General features: G+C 41.8%; 2 protein-coding genes across 4 annotated transcripts in view; both read left to right on the top strand.

Moving 5' to 3' along the window:
- Nucleotides 1-8,581, top strand: part of trip4 (thyroid hormone receptor interactor 4) — a 66,007-nt gene extending 57,426 nt beyond the window's left edge. The window contains exon 12 of one of the 2 annotated variants that reach the window (XM_058401249.1): nucleotides 7,740-8,581. In XM_058401249.1, the coding sequence (XP_058257232.1) occupies nucleotides 7,740-7,784 (45 nt within the window). In that variant the 3' untranslated portion in view covers nucleotides 7,785-8,581. The remainder of the gene's footprint in view (nucleotides 1-7,739) is intronic. The other variant, XM_058401250.1, reaches the window with a different exon arrangement.
- Nucleotides 8,582-14,309: 5,728 nt separating this feature from the next.
- The window catches only part of LOC131360354 (zinc finger protein 609-like), a 59,481-nt gene continuing 49,979 nt past the window's right edge, over nucleotides 14,310-23,811 (top strand). For both annotated transcript variants that reach the window (XM_058400735.1, XM_058400734.1), the window contains exon 1: nucleotides 14,310-14,942. The gene's annotated coding sequence lies outside the window, so the exon portion shown is untranslated. The remainder of the gene's footprint in view (nucleotides 14,943-23,811) is intronic.

Raw genomic sequence — 23,811 nt, forward strand, 5'->3', positions numbered from 1 at the left:
CTGTTTCTCTGTCTCAGTATCTGTTTCACTCTCTCACCCCCCCTTCTATATCTACTCTCTCACTCCCCCCTCTTTCTATATCCTCTCTCTCTCTCTCTCTCTCTCTCTCTGCCCCCCCCCTTATATCTATCTATCTCTGTTTCTCTGTCTGTCTCAGTATCTCTCTCTCTCTCTCTCTCTCTCTCTCTGTCAATCACAGTGACACTAGCCAGTCATGAGTTCATGCATGTTGCATGTATGCGGAAGAGGGTAGACAGCACTACAACGATGCAGCAGAGCACGAAGTATGAATACAATAATCCTTCTTTTGAATCTAATTATTACAAAAATCACTTGACAGGAGTTTTAGCAAAGATTTAGCAAAGAACAAACTCCTTGGATTCTTATCGAGTTATAAATCCGAAAGCACATTACACAGTAACTACAGAATATAATAGGAAAATAGATAGTATTTTGAGGAGCCACCAGGTCCAAGCACGCGCGGTTTACCCAATAATACAGACGTTTATTCTTCTTGATGCTCAAAGGAGCATAACAAAATGCTTAAAGCACTGTGTGGTGGTGTGTAGGATTGTGTAGCACAGCACCGTTTCTCTCAGCCTCAGCGATTGTGACAGTAGTTTGTGTTGTTGTTGTGTTTTCTCGCATCAGTGCCCCGGCACTTCAGTGAAGAGCGAGTCAGTACGGTGTTTCTGTAGCATTATTCCAGCACTTTGGTGTGTAACACAGGAGGGGGAAAATAAACTGAAAACGGAAAATCAAAAGCAAAGATTTTAATGCGATTTTGAACACTCTGGAACTGATGATTTGTTTCATTTCACCGTGGTGTAATGGCTCCTGTTAGCTATTCGGCGCCGATTGTAAATGTCAAGACATTGATTCTGAGCAGCCGGGTGTAACGGTTTAATGTAAAGGAGCAGGTAATCATCTATTACTTGTAGCGCTAGATCTGTGGAGAGGATATTCGGGGATGAACAAGCTGCACGTAAAGAACGGTTTTAAGGCTTTTAAGCCTCCATATCAGGGCTGCATTATGTAAGCCAAAGACATGAGTTATTATGCATGATCTTTAGGCTAATTAACACCTCAGGTGTCCTCGCAAGCTTCGGGAGTGTAGCGGTTGCGCTAATCACAAGATTTTTCACTGTGAAACACTTCATGTAAAACATCTAAAAGATGCTTAGTGACTGTAATTGAAATATTTTTCCTTAAAATAGAGTCCGTGTGAACAGAGTAAACAGAGTCCTGGGGTATATTATCTCACGCGTCACACTGTCTCTTCATACTCTGACGTTTCACTAGCTTAGTGGTTAAGGTGTTGGACTGCCGATCGGAAGGTTGGAGTTCAAATCCCACGTCCACCAAACTGGGCCCCTTAACCCTCAGTTGCTCAGTTATATAAAAAGAGATAAAAATGCCAGTCGCTCTGGATAAGGGCGTCTGCCCAATACCGTAAATGTAAACCCTGGCTTAACCTCCTTCTTATTTGCCTAAACAGGATTGGATAAATACAGCGTGTTGCCGCTTTAAATAACGGCTTCTCTCTCGCTGTTAGTGAGAGAAGTGAGGTCAGGTCTGCCTTCTGTTCTGAGCAGGTATCGTTATCTTTCACAGCTTTCTCATCTTTTTTCTATGTTTTTCATGTAGCTGACCAGCCATATGGTGATCTACAACTTCCAGGTTCTTTAAATACTCTGACTAAGCAGTCCAGTTTGTCCAGAACAGACTTTTCTGACCCTAATTGTAAAAATAAAACTTTTTATCTCCAAATAAAGAGATTTCCATCACCATTTGACATAATCTTTTTTATTTTACTCTCAAACGCTGTAGCTAATGTTCACACAACATGCAGGATGTCGGCGAACAGGTGCCTCAGAATGGAAAAAATCCCAGACCCAAATGCAGGGGTAGCATAACAAACTGGGGGATTTCTCAAAATAACCCAACTACAAACACATAGAAATACACTGAGTTGAAATACAAAAAACAGGACACAAGAAAAAGATGAGGACTCGGCAAAACACAAGACAGCAGGTATTTATAGGGAGTGTAATCAAAGTGACATAAGGAGCAGGTGTGCAGAGGCGGGAAGGAATTAACGGTAGGGCGGGGCAAACATACGTAACGTAAACAAAATCACATGACGCAAGATACACACACTGCCGGGACGTCTCCTAATGATCCGGCAGGGAATCGTCCAAGCATAACCCTGACACTGTGGCTGTCCAGATCATGTGATGAGACACACACTGTTTCTAAATGTGTGTCTGTTCCTAAGCATCTAAACATAACATTCTGACACAGCCTCATTCCACACTGTACACGTTCAACACTGTACACGTTCAACACTGTACACGTTCAACACTGTACACGTTCAACACTGTACACGTTCAGCACCGTAATGCTGCAAACACCGCTGCTTCAAAGCAGGGTTTCATAACCATGGGTAAAAAGCCATGCTTCTAAATTACACGTGTGAAACCTTCCTGTACCCGGGGTTAAACGCAGGGTTTAGAAGGACGCTGACCCGGGGTTAAGCGCAGTGTGAAAAGCTCTATTGTTAAACTAATGCTTTGTGTCACGCCTTAGAACACACTCATGGCCTATTGCTTTTAGAAAACAGTAACAAAAACAGTAAAATTTTTAAAAAATACCCTGAGTTTAGTGAACGGTTGACTTTAATACGAATAATTTGAATATGAAATGATTGTTCAGCCGAGAAATATCATTCATTAAGAGGTAGATTTTCTTGCTAAGCAATATAACAGGCAAAGATCGAGCTGTTTTGTGGACAGAGTGACGGTTTAATGATCAGGATGACTGATAGAGAGTTTAATTGTGATGTACATTCAGGATATTAGATTTTAAAACCAAACTGTTTTTTTATTAATTAATTAATTTGTTTGTTTGTTTATTGGTTGATATTTAATTTTATTTAATTGTATTTATTTTATTTATTTATATTTAATTTTAATTTTATATTTTTAATTTATTTATTTATATCCAATTTTAATTGTATTTATTTTATTTATTTTTTATATTTAATTTTAATTGTATTTATTTTATGTATTTATTTATATTTTTATTTAATTGTATTTATTTATTTATTTATTTTGGTTGAAAAGTTGTCATGTAACTGTGATGGGGTCCCCCCCCCACACACACAATTTTTTTTAAACAAACATGACTACAATTTTACTGGAAGTTTCTACAGAAGCAAATCTCGGTATGGTGAGATGTGTATCATGTCTCGTAGAAACTGCATGCTCTCTAGTGTGTATCACAAGCTTTTGAATGTTTTTCTCATAGTATATAAATGCTATGATGATTTACTGTTCCAGCGAAGGTTAACAGGCTTTAGTGAGGAAGGGAAGAAAAATCACTCTTTATGCTTTCTCTTAAAGATCTGTCTTTAAAATTGATGCACGCTTTCAGGATCATCGGACGAGGGTTTCTGTGAGAGAGAAATCTTTAAAGGTGATGCTGTCGGATTTTTTGTTCCGATATTTTCAGGTGAAATGTTGCAAACTGGATTCAGTGATACATATTAAAGAACAATAGGGGAATGTTCTGTAAGCTAATCTTCTAATTGAACTCATTTACAGTGACATTACTATTTTATTTTTAATCATTTCTTTCACGTAAATCTTTGTCGATGAATCCGGTCTCGTCTCCATGCCGGTGAGGAATACACTGTGGATTCATGGTGCTGCTTTTATGAAACGTTTCTCATTTATATTCCTGGGACATCTCTAATTATGGATCGTTAGATTTTATTGGCGTCTCACAGCGAACAAGCGTCTCGATGGCTCTCCATTTCCATATGCAAAACCCCACGTCCGACCATCCACCCGCCCACCCGTCCTGCTTTAAAAAGCGCTATTGTGTGCCGCTGGCTCGTTGGAGAAAAGCAGGAGAGCTGCATGTGAACCACAGGCCAGGATGCGAGGAGGAGGAGGGGGGGAAGGGGAAGGAAGGGAGGAGAAGGGAAGGCGAGGCCGATGATGAAGTAGCAGCAGTGCCGTGGACACACTGCGCCCATTATTGGCCCGGCTCCCTAGCTGCACTGTGGGTAATAAACTGCTCGGCAGCACAGCAGCAGCCCCCCAAACAGAGCAGCAATCAATGGGAAATTATCTCACCAGATCGATATTCCAGGGTCTTAGAAGTTGCCTCAGCAGCCTGGATGCTGAACGCTGGAAAGATCAGCCATTTACCCAGCTCAGCTCTTGAGAGCTCATCCGTAATACGCAGTTGTCATCTTCGTAATACTCCACGCTTATTGCATCCAACCGCCGTGCTCTTTCATCTCCAGGGTTCGAGGTATATTAAAAAGACTGATTTCTTCTGCAGTAAGAAACCTACAAGACGGCAAGACGGATTCCTCGAGCAAGCGTTTCTGATTTGTTTGCCCCGCAAACATATCTGACTTATTCTGTCATGTCTGGCAGTGCGAGGTTCTCTCACGTCTTCGCCAGTATGCTTTGAAAATCGTGACAGATCTGTCGGAGGAGAGCGCTCACGGACAGCTTGTTTACGTTCTCATTTCCCCCGAGCTCAGCCTTAATGAGACAAGACAGATAAAAAGAAAACAGCTGATGAGAGCTGCTGCGTTTAACTTACATCATGCTCTCAGACTCCAGCCCTGACTGCGTAATTACGCCTGTCAGTGCCAGCTGTTCACTTTGGAAGCCAGAGGTGGCAGGGAGCTTTAGCCGTATGCTCTTTACATGGAGTTCTTCATCAATAGAACATTCCTAATCTGACTAGTCATGCTTTTCACCGCTGATGTAATTCACGCTGTCCATTCTAATGCTGATTTGAGGACACATGAAATATATTCGCCTGACAAGCTTCCTTCGGCTTTCAAGAACGAATTATCTAGCGAGCGAGAAGGAAAAATAAATCGTCGTTAAGCCACTTTGCTAAACATTCGTCTTTTTATTTCTGTTTGATTTCAAGATGCACCATCAGGAAATCTGTATACAAATGTATAAAGCTGGAACCGAGTTCAGCAAGTGAAATCAAAATGGCTGCCCGTAGCATCAACAATAAATAAAAGAGCGTTAATTAATTTTTATTTTTTGGGAGGTTTGGAATTACAAGTTGTGACCTCAAGTCAAACACAGCATTAAATGCAAACCCTTTTTTTTTAGGAATTTATTTAATGCTATAGATCTTGTGATCACTGATCACTATAGATCATGAAGTCACTGCAGTCTGGACCAGGCAGTTACTAAGGATCACCTCACATTAATGTTTATTGAGGCTCATATCTGATCCGATCGTTTACATGAAAGACTTGAATGTAAAAAGCTATAGTCAGGTTTTTCTTATTTTTCGATCCCTGTCCTGATACACAACACGACTTCTTAACTTTAAGGGAAGAAAGAAAAAGAAAAAAGAATAGTAGTGCTATTCACTCCTATCTGTGCTCATATTTGATTACAAGTGTTTACGGGGTTATATATTTCTTTTTATTTTCGTCTTAAAAACGTGCCTTAAAAGCTTTTTTCACCGTGATGCCGAAGTGGATGCTGATGCTTGCTCATAATCCCATAATGTTATCGATTCACTTCCAGCGTCCGTTATGCTGCAGGATGCTTCAGGCATTCGTTATGTCGCTTTTCCAGTCTAAGAAGGAGTAAAAAAAAATAAAAAACCTTCAGGCTTCAGTTGAAGCTGGCCACCTGACGACATGCGAGGATCCTGGCACGGATCACATTAACTGGCCTTTGTGCTCTGGAGCTGAAATGCCTCCAGGGTCTTTAAGGTTAACAGCTAGATAACAACCCCGAGCTTTTCTCAGTTAATTGCGATTCAGGATTTGCTAGGAGTAACTATGAACGCACGGAGAGCTCGCTCGCCTGACACAGTTGGATATTGGTAAATTGGAACTCTTTATCTGTCTCAAGGATCGATCAGGGCCGTAATAGCATCTTACGTTTCTCTGTCGGCGGAAATTAGTTGCCCAGGCTGGTGCAGTTTAACTCGAGGGTGGGGGGTAAGATTGATACGCCTTTCAAATCTGTAACATTTACACGTGGTGTGATATAAGCTGTAGTTCACCAGGTGTATTGACTCTCGTCATGTTAACACTTGATGATGATTGTGTGGGGGGGTTGGGTATTATGTCACAGCGGTGTTGAATTCTTAAATCTGATTGGTCAGGAGATGTTGGTTCATTTTCTCTAACAGGAGCTCAGACAGCACGTTTACATTAATGCGCTTCACCTAATTCACAGAATCTCGTATGGCAGATGATCTACGTAATCTAAGGCTAGAAAGCACACACAAATTATATTTCTATAATGTAACAGTTATGGAAGGAGTCTCCAGTGTCAGAGAAATTTCCTGGTGGTAATAGTCTTGGATTATTTTTCTAAAAATGGCGCCCCAAATCTTTTATTCCTTATTTGACCTTAATTGAGGTAGTTTGATACGACTCTGTTCTGAAATCAGAATTCTTTCCGCGTCTTTTCAGGGTTTCCACATTCATGGAAATGTTTATTTTTCAGACCTGGGAATTCTAAAATATCCATTTTTTTGGGACAAGTCTTGGGATTTTTCATTCATTAACACAATACACAAGGAGCTCATTTTTTGTTTTTTTTAGTGCCAAAGCAGGGTTCATGGATGTACACTAGAATCTAATAAAGAGAATTTTACGGAAAAATAGATGGAGGTTAGTTATGTAAGGTTAAATATATAAATCCTTCTTATATGGAGGTCCTCGAAGCGTAATTTTGACTTTTATGGCTATGTTTTGAAAGAGGTGCTGTGCTAGCTATCTTTAGCTAGCTATATATCTTCATATAAATATACAATAATAAAAATTGGTGGAAATAGATATGGTCAGAATGCAGCGACAAACGTACATCCACACTACACCTACACAACACTGCATTCATTACTGGCTACAATACTATAAACTTGAAATGACACAACATTGACGGACATGAAACAGATAGCTAGCTAAACACACAACTCACATTCATGTAAGGAAACCTGACAGCTGAGGGAAGTCAGTCATTCAGTCACTCAGTCATTCAGTCAGTTATACGGTTAGTCAGTAATTCATTCATTCAGCTATTCAGTCAGTCAGTTATTCAGTTAGTCACTCAGTCACTTAGTCAGTCATTCAGTCAGTTATACGGTTAGTCATTCAGTTATACAGACAGTTATACTGTCAGTCACTCAGTCAGTTATTCATTCAGTTATACAGTCAGTTATTCAGTCAGTCAGTTATTTAGTCAGTCATTCAATCACTCAGTCAGTTATGTAGTCAGTCATTCAGTCAGTTGTGTAGTTAGTCAGTCATTCAGTTGGTCATTCAGTCAGTCAGTCAGGTTGCCTTTTCTGGTCTCGAGAGTTAGCTGAAATATTGTGAACAGCTCAAAGAATATTTTTTGCACATAAAGTTCTACTTTGTGTAAAAAGTTCTGTTTAAAAGAGAAATGTACAGGATGGAGTCTGAAGAGATTAATGTTATATTTTCAGTATTGTAGCAAGTGGAAGGATGATTCAGAAAAAAAATGTGGTGGGAATTTCATTTCTAATTCATGGAATATACAGATATATCAAAAATGCCGAACTTTATAACATGACCTGCTAGTTTTATAGAAAAGTTTGTTCTATCTAGTCAGCAGCTTTTTGTTCAACAATGAAGCTTGATCCGTGACTAACCTGCCCCTCCCCCGCCTCCCTCTGCCCCTCCCCCGCCTCTGTCTCTTACACAGGGAAGTTGGAGAGTCAGATTCACCAAAGTGCCAAGAGGGGGTTAATGCAGCCAGCCTGACCAGCCTGACCTCGACAAAGACACGCCGGGCCACGAGGACCAGAGCTTCCAGCCAATAGACAAGCGGAGCTGGCCGTGTCACACTACAGTGCCATTCATCGAGGGACACTGTTACCCACGGGACAAAGTGACACTCATACATCTCTAAACAGAAAACTACACTCTGTACACCATGCTGCGTTTTCTCTCTTTGGCTTGACATTAAAAAAAAAATGACCTAAAATCATCATCGCTCATTCCGTTTGCAGTTATTTACACCTCAAAATAAAATTCTTAGCATGTGGGCGGAGCCAATAGGAGCCGCTCGACCGAGCACGGAATGTCCTGCTTTTAGCAAAGAGCCGATTGTCCTGCGGAGCTGCCCTTCTCATTCGGACCACAATGGCTGTCACAGGCAGAAACACTTAGGGTTTTTCTTTCTCCCTCTCTTCGCTCTCCTTAAAGTGATTGAGGAGCCTCTTCGTGACACGAGCACCTCGGCACCAGAAAGAGCAAACGACTGTGCCAAACGACTCGCCTTAATGGCAGCCTTCACCGAAGGGAACAATGGCACAAAAGCACAAGCTGTGTGGGGTTTTTTTTCCCCTTAAACCACAATTATCCAAAAATTAAGGTTGTCTCATGTGCTATATTAACTTGGAACATAACTGAACCGTGTGTGACGTGAAGTCATATATTTCGGTCCAAGTGAACGTCGGTATTGTATACGCCGTCTGTTTTTAGATTTTGTCAACCTCTGGCCTGTTTAGAGATTTGCCTTGTGGTACAAAATAAACTTCTTCATCCGATAACAATAAGGGTTAAATCATTTGAACCTGAGCAGTGAGGAATAAACCATGACAGGTTGAGGAAAATAATCACCGTCAGGGTTATGTGATGCATCCGTACCAAGTTGATTATTTTCCAATAACAACATGAGATTTATTAATACTTTACAACTTTAACAGTTACCATTTATAATGTTTTAATACTCATGTCGTACGTTTATAATTACATTTAACCCTTTTTAACCCCCCCCAGTACACTAAATCCACTTATCAGACATTTCCAATCAGTGTAAAGAAATGAATGATGCTCCGGCTGCGAGTCGGCTTTCAGTGTGTTTTAGACGTGTGTTTTTCCCTCTGTTGGATAACCATACACAGAATTTTACTGGTTGAAGATAAACACCATCATGTGCTTAGCCGCTTAGGAACAAGCACTTGAGGCATCACAGAGAGCAGAAATGGGTTTGATCATCAACGTTTACTTTACATTTGTGTATAAAAATGTCTTGGAACTGTATCTCCCAGTAATGCTAGGTAAAAACAGAAATATTTCTGGAAAACTACACAAGCTCTGAGTGTCTACTTTCATATGAGCTTCATATTAATCAACCACTGTGGAGTGGGACATGACAAAGACATTCATCTGAGCATGGACACAACAAAACGGGCGCAAATGAAGCTTGTCTGATTTGAGCCTGATGAATAAAAGGAACAAAGCACAATGGGGAGTGACGTTAGAGGAAAGTAATCAATGGCGGTCGGACCCTGACGTTGATCGTTTCCCAATAAGTGTCCTATTCATCAATTTGCCATTTTTTTAAACATACTATTAAACACAACATGTGTTTAATGCATTACATTTTACGCCGTCCAATCAACCCGTTTATATGATTTATCATTTATATTGATGAATAATTATGCGTTTATTCCAGCAGTGATGAGATTTTCTAGTTGTTCCTTTAAAAAAAAAACACAGGAAACTGATTGTATAGGATGTCAATGGAAATTTATCAGATAGAAACTCATCCCAGGTTTTACCACTTCCCAGAAAAAAAAAAAAGAAAGAAAAGAAACGTTCACATTAATAAGAAAAACCCTCTCTTGCCTCGAGCCACCTAATCAGACTCGGCCATCGCCACCACCTACAGAGCTCAGGAGCTCTTCTAGTGTCTCAGCACAAAAGCTCTTTTAAAAAGATGTCCTGAAAGGAACTTGGAAAAAGAGGGGGGGGGGGGGACAACACCCCAAATTGGTTTCACAATGAGCTGTGGGTGTAGTCTGCAGCGGTCAGCCATGTGATCCTCGGGCCAGGTATTAAATTCAACTCAGACTTTTTATTAACACATTCCTGGGTTTGGTTAAACAAACAGCGTGGGCCATTAAATGTGCGATTCAACAGTGTGAAGGAGCTAACTAGCTCGTTAATAGGCTCGCCCCTTTGCATGTGAATGAGGGGGACCGTCGGAGACCAAGCTGGAGGTTAGGGCTGGAGCTGGAGCACCACCGGAAACTCTTCCTGTTCTTTAGTCAGCAGTTCACTCGGAGCCTGGCGCTTCCTCTCTCTCTCGTCCTAATGGGAAATTCGTATTTACGAGTTGCGAAGTCGTAATTACTGCGTCAGGTGTGTTCAAATCACTTTGGTTGAAAGGAAATATAAGAGATATATCCTGCTCTCCATTAAGAACAGAAAAGTATTTGAAACTCGGATGAAGAACAAATGAACTGATTCAACACATTTTTTAAAACTCGTAAACCCCCGAGCTTAAATAATAAAATCCTGACTTTCACATCTGTTATAATCGATGCCTTCAAGTCATGTATTTGTTTACAAGTAGATCGCACGTGAATGACGCGACAAAGCCGTAATTACGAATAGAAGGAAAGTCTGAGACTCGGTATTTGACCGTAAATAATGTTTTCTTTCTTCCTTCCTTTCTTACTATGAATTCTCTCTCTCTCTCTCTCTCTCTCACTATGTGTGTATTATTTTCTAAGATGTATAAAAGATGAACTTTTTTGTGTAAAAGTTCCAGCTATATATCTTTGAAGCAGTTGTAACCGGTTTTTACCAGTTTCCCCTCTTATTAATTGTCCCCTCTCCTGAACTGGGAAGCTGCTGGGAGTTTCTCTCGTGTCCAGTGACTGATGATGGCCGTTAGCTCCTAACAGGGTGAGCAGGGGCTGATATTTTTAGGAAGTCTCTTTGTTTAAAGCGAGTCTGTAGATAAATAAGTGTAATAGATGGGTTCCTCCAGCGCTCAGACTTCAGCTTTAAGATTTTCTCCCACCCTCGGCCTGTTTATGGTTTTGTGAGTGATTACAGAGAGAGCTCCTTTATCCAAATGTAGAGGTGAAGAAACTCCTGGTGGAAAAACCCACGCATGTGATCAAGAACAAAAATGTACACAAGAAGAAGAGAATAAAATAAAGCCTGGATTTTTACCCTGATAAAAACAACAACAACAACAATGGGGTGTGGCTACAGGAAAATAATCCACATCAGAGTGGTGTGATGAAACCAGACCAGATCTCACTGTACTGCTGCTGCTTCAGCTCACTGTTCAGATTACACTCATCAAGAAACTCTGTTCCTGTTCACTCTTCCACAAGACTGATCTCTCTCTCTCTCGCATTCTCTCTCTCTCTCTCTCTCTCTCTCTCTCTCTCGCATTCTCTCTCTCTCTCTCTCTCTCTCTCTCTCTCTCTCGCATTCTCTCTCTCACATTCTCTCTCTCTCTCGCATTCTCTCTCTCTCTCTCTCTCTCTCTCTCTCTCTCTCCCACTACGTTTTCTTCCTTTCTTTCTCACTATTCATTCTTTCTTTCTATCTTTCTTTCTCATTCTACATTTTCTTTCTCTTTCTTTTTTTTCCTCACTCTGTTTTCTCTCTCTCTCTCTCACACACACACACACACACACTACAGTTTCTTTCTTTCTCTCTCATTCTGTTTCTTTATTTCTCTTTTCTTTCTCACTCAACATTTTCTTTCTCTCTCTCTTTCTTTCTTTTTTCTCTCTGACTCCTCTCTCTCACTACATTTTCGTCCTTTCTTTCTCACTGTGCTTTCTTTCTTTCTTTCTTTCTCACTCTACATTCTCTCTCTCTCTCTCTCTCTCTCTCTCTCTCTCTCTCTCTCGCATTCTCTCTCTCTCTCGCATTCTCTCTCTCTCTCTCTCTCTCTCTCTCTCGCATTCTCTCTCTCTCTCTCTCTCTCTCTCTCGCATTCTCTCTCTCTCTCTCTCACTCTCTCTCACATTCTCTCTCTCTCTCTCTCTCTCTCTCCCACTACGTTTTCTTCCTTTCTTTCTCACTATTCATTCTTTCTTTCTATCTTTCTTTCTCATTCTACATTTTCTTCCTCTTTCTTTTTTTTCCTCACTCTGTTTTCTCTCTCTCTCTCTCACACACACACACACACACACACACACTACAGTTTCTTTCTTTCTCTCTCATTCTGTTTCTTTATTTCTCTTTTCTTTCTCACTCAACATTTTCTTTCTCTCTCTCTTTCTTTCTTTTTTCTCTCTGACTCCTCTCTCTCACTACATTTTCGTCCTTTCTTTCTCACTGTGCTTTCTTTCTTTCTTTCTTTCTCACTCTACATTCTCTCTCTCTCTGTTTCTTCCTTTCTCTCTGTCTTTTTGCTTTCTCTCTCACACTACATTTTCTTTCTTTCTTTCCTTCCTTCCTTCCTTCCTTCCTTCCTTCCTCCCTCCCTCCCTCAGTTCACTGTTCAGTTTACACTCATTAAGCAACTCTGTTCCTGTTTACACTTCCACAAGACTGAAGACTATCACTCTCTCTCTCTCTCTCTCTCTCTCTCTCTCTCTAAGAGAGTAAGACAAAAAAAAATAAGAATAAGCTTCTCATGTTACCAGGAAATCAGGAAATCTGTCCTGAAGACTTTCCCATGTCAGAAGTTCCAGCTTTACCTCTGACTCTTACAGAAGCTCTGACACTGGAGACTCCTTCCATACAAGCTAAACAAACACCCTCCTTACAGAAAATCAACAAGCTGAAGTTGAGTATTGACCTGTTCTGTTAAAACACTGAATAAAGTTGTTGTAAAGTCCATGTCTTATTGTGCTCTTCATCCTTCACCTCTTTCCATCTGCTCATGTCTCTATGTGAGAAGGCGGCGCTGAACAACATTTCTGCCAACATGCTTGCATTAAACACCACTGTGAGCTGAGCTGGAGTTTTTTTTCAGTGACATTACAGAAAAACCCGTACCTCCATTGCTGCTGTTTGCTGTACACTGTGCTTTACAAGATCGACTTTACAGCAAGGGAAATGTGAAAAGTGGTTTAAATGTTAAAGGTGGCAAATAAACCTTTAGGAGAAACCCGATGTGCTGAGTAGGCTTTTAAAAGATGAATCTGAGATGTCTATCGCATGAAAACATCCGACACCACTCCCACATTGGAATAGAAACTTGTCATCAGAGGATAAAGGTCATCAGTCAGATGAATGTTGGATTGTTTCGCAGTGATGTTTCCTCTGAAGGGAAAACAAGGAGCCAAACCATAAAACAGCATAACAGAGCCACTGGAGAACCCCCTCAAAGTTCTTCTTTTATCTGTTACCTACCTATAGGAACAAAATAAAAAGAATTTAAAAATAATTTTTTAAAGTGCTGTGGTCAGATGAAACAAAGCTACAGGTATACACCAACCAGGCATAACATCATGACCACCTGCCTAATATTGTGTTGGTCTGCCTTTAGCTCCCAAAGCAGCCCTGACCCGTCCTGCACTGTGTATTCTGTCACCTTTTTATCAGAACCAGCATTAACAATCAGCAATTTGAGCAACAGTAGCTCGTCTGTTGGATCGGATCACACGGGCCAGCCTTCACTCCCCACGTGCGTCAGTGAGCCTTGACCGTCCATGACCCTGTCGCCGGTTCACCACTGTTCCTTCCTTGGACCACTTTTGATAGATACTGACCACTGCAGACCGGGAACACCTCACAAGAGCTGCAGTTTTGGAGATGCTAAATAACCTCCTTAAAGAAAAACTTAACAGTTTTTCAACACTTATAACAACAGATATTTGTTAAACAGCAAAAATTAGTCTTTCTTACATTTTGTAAATTCTTGAAACGATACAATATTAGAACAAGCACATTAATACGGACCTGTGATTCGGATCTCAGCCAGAACTACTTTTTAAAAAAAAAAAAAAAATTTAATGGAATGTATTTGTTGTTGTTTGTTTGTTTTAATTGAGAGAGAGAGAGAGAATCTGGTGTCCCAGCTATAATGTAAGTGGTCACAGGAATTAACTTGTCTCTCTGACACTCCATAACATTAAATCTAATTATAAATAGAAACTGATGAATTGCGAGACTGCTCATAAATAAATAAATAAAATCAATTAGAAGTGGAATAACTCTGAGCTGATATACAAGAGTAATACAGTCCGCTTGCACCTTGTCCCACATCACACCATCACCACCACCACATCGCCCACACTCTCCCCTCCATCCCCCATGGAGGCAGGCATTCTTCTCAGCATGGTCTGTTTTGTGTGTGTGTGTGTGTGTGTGTGAGTTATATTCCTTAAATCATTAACGTCAGGTCGGAATTCTGCCCAATCCTGGTGAAGCGTTCAGCGCCTCTGCTGCGTGAGAAACAGGATCCCTCGACTGCGATCCAGTTTCCGGTTTTTACCTCGCGCCGCTCCAGGATCCGCGCGGAATCGTCTCCTGGATTTCATGGCGCTCGCGCTGCCGTTTTGGTTACATTGTATCGCTGAGCGCTCGAGAGGGAAGGAGAGGAGACGACGAGAGAAAGAGAGAAAGAGAGAGAGAGAGAGAGAAAGAGAGAAAGAGAGAAAGAAGGAGGAGGACGGGACGGAGACCGGGACTCGGCGCGCTCTCTAAAGATAGATAGAGAGAGATTTTTCTATATATGTATATATTTCTACAATAGAGAGGGAGATGTATAGCGAGAGAGAGTGAGGAGGAGAGAGCGAATATGAATGATTTCGAGTTTGAGAAAGAAACCGACGCGGCACGATGTGGGATTTATTTAATCCGAGGATGAAAGGGAATGCTGTGATTCCGGTGTGAGCTCGCGGCGCCGTTTTCCGTTTCGTGTGAACGGTGATCCTGAAGAGCGCCATGGCTGCGGTCCAGCGACTGTCCGGCCTTCCCTTTCTCTGAGTGCTGGATGTGTGTTTGGGAGTACCGCCGCGCCTCGTGCTGCTCGCTCGGGGGGATTCTTCTTCTTCTTCTCGTTAATATTATCATTATTATTATTTTTATTTTCTTCTTTAATTATCATTTAAACCCACCGTTTTTCCCCCGACTACCTTCATCTATGGAATGTACACAAGTCTTACAATCTGGATAGGAGTTTATTATGACCGGGGTGAGTCCGCTTTTTCACTTTAAACATCACATCTCTGTTCTTTCTTTTCCTTATTTATTTCCTCCTGGAATGCCTGTTGTGTGTGTGTGTGTGTGTGTGTGTGTGTGTGTGTGTGTGTGTGTGTGTGTGTGCGTGCGTGCGCGTGCGCTTGATAAAGACCAGGCTAGCACTTAGCGCCCTAGCTCTTAGCACGCTTGCTATCTCGCTATCTAAACCCCTCTACCTATACTTCTATACCCTCCCGTGCTAGCATGCTAACTCGCCAGCTAGTTAGCTCTTTAGCTTTAGCAAGGCTGCTAAGTATCCGCTTGTTTCAGTTACCGTTTGCACATGTTGCCTAGTTTTTTTTTGTTGTTGTTGTTTTTTGTTTTTGGCTAGGTTTCACTTTCGAAGAATTTCTTTTTCTAAATTACTAAAGGAGGAGAAGGAAAAAAATAGATTTAGGTCATAAATAAATAAATAGATTTTTAAAAAAGAGTCTCGTGAAGGTCACGTGCACTGTAAGTAGTTTATATTACGAAGTTTAAAAGGTTTTGCCGGTTTTTTGTTTTTTTTTGTCTAGCTAACTAGCTAGCTAGCAAGCTAGTTGTTAGCACTGTGGACCACTTGCTACAACAATAAAGGAGCTAAGATTTGTTTTTAAAAAGAAGATTAATAGATGAACCTTAGCTTTGTCATGTCTATGGAAATGGTTGAGTTGTTTAGCTGTGAATATAATAACATACACGGTTTTGTTTGTTTGTTGTTCTCCTTATTATTATTATTATTATTATTATTATTATTGTCTGATACGGCTTGTGAGGTCAACTCTTCAGTATAAACGAGTCCTGGCTAGTTTCCACAACCCATTCTTTTCCACGTCTAACTTTCAAGCTACTTCATCTTTATTCATTTATCTTTCTACCAAGCCTTCATACAAGTACTAGTTAAGAACTAGTGTGCTAGTTAGTTTGTGAGCTGTCCCACACACACACACACTCCCCCTATCAGATGACCTAATAAACCTGATGAAACCCTTGTGTGTGAAAGCTGACCAATAATGGCAGCCAGATCGTACCAGTTTGTGTGGCATCGAAAACTCATTTCCAGACCCTCTTCTGACTGGTTTTGATTCCCTGTTTCTTTCCCAGAAATCTTCCCCTAGCTGTAGTTTAGAAGTGAAATAGGTTTAGAAGTGAAAATGAATATCTGAAGCCACACAGTGGTGATTTCACCCCGGTTCTGACCGACACGTTGGATTCATTCTTGATGATGATATCGGTATTGCGGTTGCGATGAATCCGGGCTTAAAATATCACTGTTCTCGGTTTAAATCTGTGGTGGTGGTGGGGGGAAAAAAGGAACCATTTCTGAAAAGTTTGTGCGAAACAAAAACAATTCTTTGTACAAAATGAAACACGAATCAAACCCTCTAATAGTTCTTCTTTCTTAGAAATGCTTTCGGAGGACCGTCCGCGTGAAAGGACCTGGATACTATAACCTGACACATTTATTTGTGCAAGAAATTTGGCGTTCGTTAAAAATCGGCTCGTTCCGAAATAAAGGCTTGTATCCCAACGACGGTCCGCTCTTGGTTTGTGAGCTAATTTTTGTGTCTAAGGAGATTCACACACATAGAACGCTGGATTGGTTTAAAAACTTTACGCTTTTATACATAATATCACGCCGTCAGGTTGCATATTTGTTCGTTTCTGTCACTGATTTAGTGAAACCCGCTCGTTTTATATTGATGACTCGAAAGAAAGCAGCCCTGAAAGTGTATCCTTGAGTTCAAACCAGCTATTCGACTAGGAACTAAGAAGCGCGAGTGTGTGTGAATAGTTTTGTGGCCGAATGTAAAATCGGCGTGTGAGGTTACCTGAGCCGAGAATGACGTGAGATTAAAAATCCTGATATGCCGAAATACCTTTTTTTTTTTAAAAAGTTTGCGCTATAGTCCATATACACTATATTGCCAAAAGTTTTGGGATGCCTGCCTTTACATGCACATGAATGTAATATAGTGCTGGTTCGCCCTTTGCAGCTATAACGGCTTCAACTCTTCTGGGAAGGCTTTCCACAAGGTTTAGGAGTGTGTTTATGGGAATTTTTGACCATTCCTCTAGAAGCGCATTAGTGAGGTCAGGCACTGATGTTAGATGAGAAGACCTGGCTCTCAGTCTCCACTATAATTCATCCCAAAGGTGTTCTATCAGGTAGAGGTCAGGACTCTGTGAAGTTCCTCCACACCAAACTCCCTCATCCATGTCTTTATGGACCTTGCTTTGTGCACTGGTGTGCAGTCATGTTGGAGCAGGAAGGGGTCATCCCCAAAGTCCAAAAATTGTCCAGAATGTCTTGGTATGCTGAAGCATTAAGAGTCCCTGTCACTGAATCTAAGGCGCTGAGCCCAACACCTGAATTCAGTGATTTGGAGGGGTGTCCCAAAACTATTGGCAGTATCGTGTATGGCGTATAGTGAGTGTAAGATGTGTTCAAAACTTTAAGAGTAGAGCTTTGATTGTTGTATAGCTGCACCCATCATCTACTTTAAACGGAACAACTGTGTACCTGATTATTTCTGCATTAACCCAGGCAGCCAATCACGTGGCAGCAGATCAATGATTTCAGATACAGGTCAGTAGATATGTTCAGAATGGGTGAAAGTGTGATCTCTGTGACTTTGATCATGGCTTGCATGTTGGTACCAGATAAGCTGATTTGAGTATTTCAGAAACCATCTGTAGAGTTGACCCAGAATGTGTCCTGTCAGTGAGCGACTGTTCTGTGTGTGGAAACGTCTCATTGATAAGAAATCGGAGGAAAATGGCCAGAGCCGCCATGATACAGTAACTCTTATCACCCTGTACAACCATATTGAGCAGTAAAGCATCTCAGCATGAACAATTGATGTGGATGAGCTGCAGAAGAAAGAAGCGGTCAGGTTCCACTCCACTCCCGTCAGCCAGGAACGGGGATCTGAGGTGCAGAAACTGGACAGTAGAAGATTAGAACAACAACAACAAAAAAAAGGAACCTGGTCTTTTTCCAGTCTTGAGTCTGTGCCCATGATCGTCTCAGATTCCTGTTCTTGGCTGACTGGAGTGGAACCTGCTGTGGTGTTCTGCTGTTGTAGCTCATCAGCAAGGTGTTTCCACCTCCAGACTTGATGTGCTGTGAATTCTGAGCCACTTTTTTTTTTTCTTCTCCTCACCATGTTTGTAAAGAGTGCATATTTGAGTTAGTCTAGACTTCCGGTCAGCTCAGACCAGTCTGATGACCCTTTCTCATCTAGTCTCTCATATCACCGAGGTGTTTCTGTCTGCAGACCCTTCAGCTTCTAAAAAAAACAACAACAGCTTCTGAAATGCTCAAACCAGCCCATCTGGCACCCACAACCCTGTTTAAAGAGACAGAGATCACACTGTTTCTTCATTCTGGTGATTGATCTGAACATGAACCGAAACTCTTGACCTGTATCTGCATTATTATTATTATTATTATTTTTTTTTTTTTGTATTGCACTGCTTCCAAATGATTAGTTGACTAGGTAACTGCATAAAGGTGTGCAGGTGTTTCTAATAAAGTGGACAGCCTAAGTAACAATGACTAAACAAGTTACAGTTAACACAATTTCATTTTATTTTCTAACCTTCCTCTTTAAAGGTTAAGTGGTTTTCTTTCCTTGTCTTAATCTAGTACAGGAAGTCCTGGCAACAAATAACCGTATAAGGAAAGAAAGACAGGACGTAATCGTTCATATTTATTGGAAATTCCCATTTACAGCAATTTAAGGATTTTGTTTATGCCAGAGTAATGTCTGAGCCGCTGATAAATTGTGATGAGGGAGGTGAAGGAGAGAGCGGCTGTGAGAAATGTAGTGGTACGTTGAGAAAAATCAGATGTTTAGTTCTGGTCAGCATCACCTGTGCATTGTGTCTGATGGACATTCAGCCTTATTGCACTTGACAAAAAATTATGTTCACTGTGAGATTTATACTGAGCGTGTGGCGCCTTACAAGTTGTAATAATGTCACTTCCCACATCAGCGTAGGACGTGGGGATGAAACACGGACGCCTCTACTGAAACGCAGTCCAAGCACGTAACGCTCATAAAAAGCTACTGCAAGACCTGCTTTCACACTTACACGTTCGAGTGGCTGTTCTCTATATTGCCAAAAGTTTTGGGACGTCTGCCTTTACATGCACATGAATGTAATATGGAGTTGTCCCGCCCTTTTTGTAGCTATAACAGCTTCAATTCTTCTGGGAAGGCTTTCTACAAGGTTTAGGAGTGTGTTTTGACCGTTCCTCCAGAAACGCATTTGTGAGGTCAGGCACTGATGTTGGACGAGAAGGTCTGGCTCGCAGTCTCCGCTTTAATTCATCCCAAAGGTGTTCTATCAGGTTGAGGTCAGGACTCTGTGAAGTTCCTCCACACCAAACTCGCTCATCCTTTATATCTTTATGGACCTTGCTTTGTGCACTGGTGTGCAGTCATGTTGGAACAGGAAGGGGTCATCCCCAAACTGTTCCCACAAAGTTGGAAGCATGAAATTGTCTTGGTATGCTGAAGCATTAAGAGTTCCTTTCACTGGAACTAAGGGGCCGAGCCCAACCCCTGAAATACAACACCTGAATTCAATGATCTGGAGGGGTGTCCCAAAACCTTTGGCGATATTGTGTATTGTAGTGAACTTCAGACGTTCATGTAGCAAGAAGCTCAGCAACAAGCTAGCGCTAGTGTTCACTGTACTGCTGATTTACCTTCTCAAAATAACCATTAGTGTGATCTGTGTTATAGATTTTAACCAAGTACTGTGACGGCGCTAAAGCCGATACTGGTGTAAACTCGTTTATATGTAGAGAAGAGGACGTTTACGCTGTTCTGAGAAGGAACTGGGAAGTCAGGAGATGACCCCTGTGCTGACGAGTTCTTCAAGAAGGCATATTATTTTAAAACTGGTTGTAGTTGACCTTCACGGTCAGCGCAGTGTAATGTTTATCTACAAAATGCTACATCTACCAGGAACAATATGAAAAGAAGAAGCAATCAGTATGAGAGCAGATGGAGAAGTCAGCTGGGAGTCAGTGTAACAATGCGCTCAGTCGGGGTCAGAACAGCACTGTTGCCCCCCCCCCAGGGTGGAATAAAGTACTTCTAATCACCGCAATTTCTTGTAATCAATGGCTGATAGTGAGCGAGCGTCAAGACTAACACACGGGGTGAGCCGTTATATTCACTCACATGTAGGCATTTGTGTATCGCCTAGCTAGCGCTTGCTGTTTAACACGGTTTACGCTTGCTTTTATTGGAGGAAGATTCATATTTCTCGTTCTCGCAGGGAGCTGTAGTTAGCACCGATAATTGGGAAATGGGGGTCACTTTGTATTGTGTAGTCCTACAGAGTCACCAGCAATCAGATCCTCCTATAAGAGCATTGTTTTTATTTAGTGTTTCAGTGTAAAAGTGTAAAAAACGTGTGTTCATATAAATAATTTATCAACAGCCCAGAGACACGGCTAGCTACACGGCTAGAGACATTCCATCTTTTGGTTTCCGATACATGAACCAACCGAACCATCCGAGTCTCACGGTTTCAGCTCCAGAGATATAGGACATGTTCAGTATGTCTGCCGGCGCTCCTCCAGGAAAACCACAAGCTCCTGAATCCTCTGGAGAAAACTAGTCCCGCCCTGTACATTAGCTAATTGGTGTTTAGTGACATTCAGACATTGGAATTTACAGCTTCATGGCGAATCTTTTGCGCGTGTCCCACACACCCGGCGCTTCCCATTGTCCTGATTCATTCATTTCAGATTTGTTCGGAGGCTGGGATTACTGACGTGACACAAACACGTTAGTGGTAAACATTGTCATTCACTGTTAATACTGTTATCACAGCATAATTTAAACATATTAAGTTTTGTTAGTTTAATTGTTGTGCTTTTTATTTTATTTAATTACAGAAAATATATTTTTACATTTTTTATATTTTTCTTTTCTGTTATTTAATTATTACATTTTTATTTATTTTTATTTTTATGCATTTCACTTCAGGTTTTTAGTTTTTTAAATCTTATTCTTGGCATTTTTTTGGGACTCTTCAAGTGTTTTATAGCAAAATTTCCAGCACTTAACCCCAGAGTTAAAAGGAAAGACTCTTTGACATTGACTTCGTCCTGAAGGTCACACCGTTTCCTTTTTGAACTCCATGAACCAGGCCTTTTTTTTAGTCACATACCCGAATTAAAAAGCAAATAAAATCCAGTACAGTTTATTAAAAAGGTACCTGGTGAAGGTCGACCCGCTTTAATAATATAATTGCAGTATATTATTCTAAATAATGCTTGGATTCTCTGAACATGTGTTATTTTATAATGAGTTAAAGCATCTCGGAATGTGAATATCACAATAGCTGCTGTGACAACGATTAAGAAGCGATTATTTCGAGGAATCGGGAAGTGAAAGTAGACGAGTGTTTGAACGATCCAGGAGGTACGCTTGATTAATTCTATAGACCGCGCCATTTTGGAGCAGCTTCGCTTCATTTCACTTCCACTGATCTACAGTTTATTTTACTAATTTACACTAATGAAGCTGTTTTATCTCAGAGACGGAGAGAGAGAATGAGAGAGAGGGAATACGAGAGGGAAAGAATACAAGAGGGAGGGGGGGAGAGGGAATGAGAGAGAGAGAGAGAGAGAGAGAGAGAGAGAGAGAGCGCGAATATGAGAGAGAGGAAGTGGGATGAGTGGGGGGGTGGAATGAGGGTGGGGGAGGAGAGAGGGAGGGGGAATGAGAGAGAGAGAGAGAGAGAGGGAGGGGATGAGTGAGAGGGTTGGAATGAGAGAGTGAGAGAGAGAGGGAATGAGATGGGGGAAGCAGAGAGAGACGGAAGGAGAGAGAGACGGAATGAGATGGGGAAGCAGAGAGAGACAGGGAAGGAGAGAGAGAGAGAGAGGGAACGAGATGGGGGAAGCGGAGAGAGAGAGGGAATGAGATGGGGAAGCAGAGAGAGACGGAATGAGAGAGAGAGAGAATGAGAGAGGGAATATGAGAGAGAGGGAATGAGATGGGGGAAGGAGAGAGACAGGGAATGAGGGAAAGTTTCACTTGTATGAAATTTGTGGTGATTTTTTTGCTAGTAGTTAATAGAAGAGAAAGGTGCTGTGTGTGGTATAGTGTGTGTGTGTGTGGTATAGTGTGTGTGTGTGTGTGTGTTGCTGTTCTGCACGACTGCTTTATATTTAATGAACAGGTTTTGACCTTCATTTTACATTTATTCATCAGGTCTTTTATCCCAAAACAAATTCCAAAGCAGCGTACATTTATATCACAAAGACAAGTCGAGGATGGAGCTCTGAGGCAGTCTCGGGATTTGAACTCGCGACCTTCCACCCACCAAGACTGCTGACTTCCCCTTCTAGCACCGCATATTCTTCTAATATTAGCAAAGAGTGGTTTAATCTACTGCAAACAGCTCCTGGAGTGGACCTGCTAATTGAGGCTTGTCCCCATTTTCTGTGTTAAATTCATCAAATGTAGTCCAGGGCCAGAACGTGCCGATTCGCTCACGGAAGCACGGCGACGCGCCGGATAAATCCCAATCAGCCTCTACCTGCGCCGAGCTACGGTCCTGGCCGGAGTTCTGATTTGTTGGTCAGCGTGGTTCCGGTACGCTCTATCTGAAAACGTCTGCACTTCATTAGTGCTCCATTTGCTCAGCAGAAACTGCGAGTGTAATTAGTTATGCCTGATTTTTAATACAGCTCCTGAATGAAAAGCATTAACCTAAGTATGACCTCCTCTGATTAGCAAATTACAGAGGCCAGCTCTGCGCTGAGCGTCACTCCATTATATGATTAATCGCTCGCTCCACACACCGAGCTTTAGAACGGCAGATCGACGGGTTAGGCACTTCGGATCGGTGCCGCGTGGGGAAGTTAGCGTGAACTCGTTTGCTCAAACTTTTAATCACGTTTTAGTGGATTTGAGGAGCTGAAGACGAGGCAGCGCACTTCTCTAGATTCAGATGCGTTTCTGCTCAGCGTGGTTGTAAAGGGTGGTGACTGTAGACTGTCAGTTCTCTGACCTCGCTCATCAGCAAGACGTTTCCTGTCACTCTCACTTACTGGCTGTGTGTGTGTGTGCGCGCGTGTTTTCACACTGTTCTGTGCCAACTCTGTCGACTGTCATCTTCTCGGCACACAACATGTTAAACCAGCCAGGCTGAGACCTGCAACCAGCAAGACTTGCACATTTCAGAATAGAGGAGAAACATGTGAACATTAACTGAAGTATGATTTTGTGTTGTGTCTCAGCTACATGAAGACGTTCCTAGTAAAGTGTGTGTGTTGGTGTTTGTTTTGGATGTGTTGTTGTTTTGTGTGTTTTGGTGGTTGGAGCTGTTGGAGTCTGTGTGAGCGTGTTTGGGTGTGTTGGTGTTTGGGTGAGTGTTTTGTTTGACTTTGTGTTTGGTTGTGAGGTGTGTGTTTGGATGTGAGGTGTGTCTGTTGGTGTTTGTGAAGTGTGTGTTGGTGTTTGTGAGGGGGTGTGTGTTGGTGTTTGGTTGTGAGGGGGTGTGTGTTGGTGTTTGGTTGTGAGGGGGTGTGTGTGTTTGGTTGTGAGGGGGTGTGTGTGTTTGGTTGTGAGGGGGTGTGGGATGGTGTTTGGTTGTGTGGGGGTGTGTGTTGGTGTTTGGTTGTGAGGGGGTGTGTGTGTTTGGTTGTGAGGGGATGTGTGTTGGTGTTTGGTTGTGAGGGAGTGTGTGTTGGTGTTTGTGAGGGGTGTGTGTGTTGGTGTTTGGTTGTGGGGGGTGTGTGTTGGTGTTTGGTTGTGAGGGGATGTGTGTTGGTGTTTGGTTGTGAGGGAGTGTGTGTGGGTGTT

Source organism: Hemibagrus wyckioides, linkage group LG10 (genome assembly GCF_019097595.1).
Source record: "Hemibagrus wyckioides isolate EC202008001 linkage group LG10, SWU_Hwy_1.0, whole genome shotgun sequence".
Lineage (NCBI taxonomy): Eukaryota > Metazoa > Chordata > Actinopteri > Siluriformes > Bagridae > Hemibagrus > Hemibagrus wyckioides.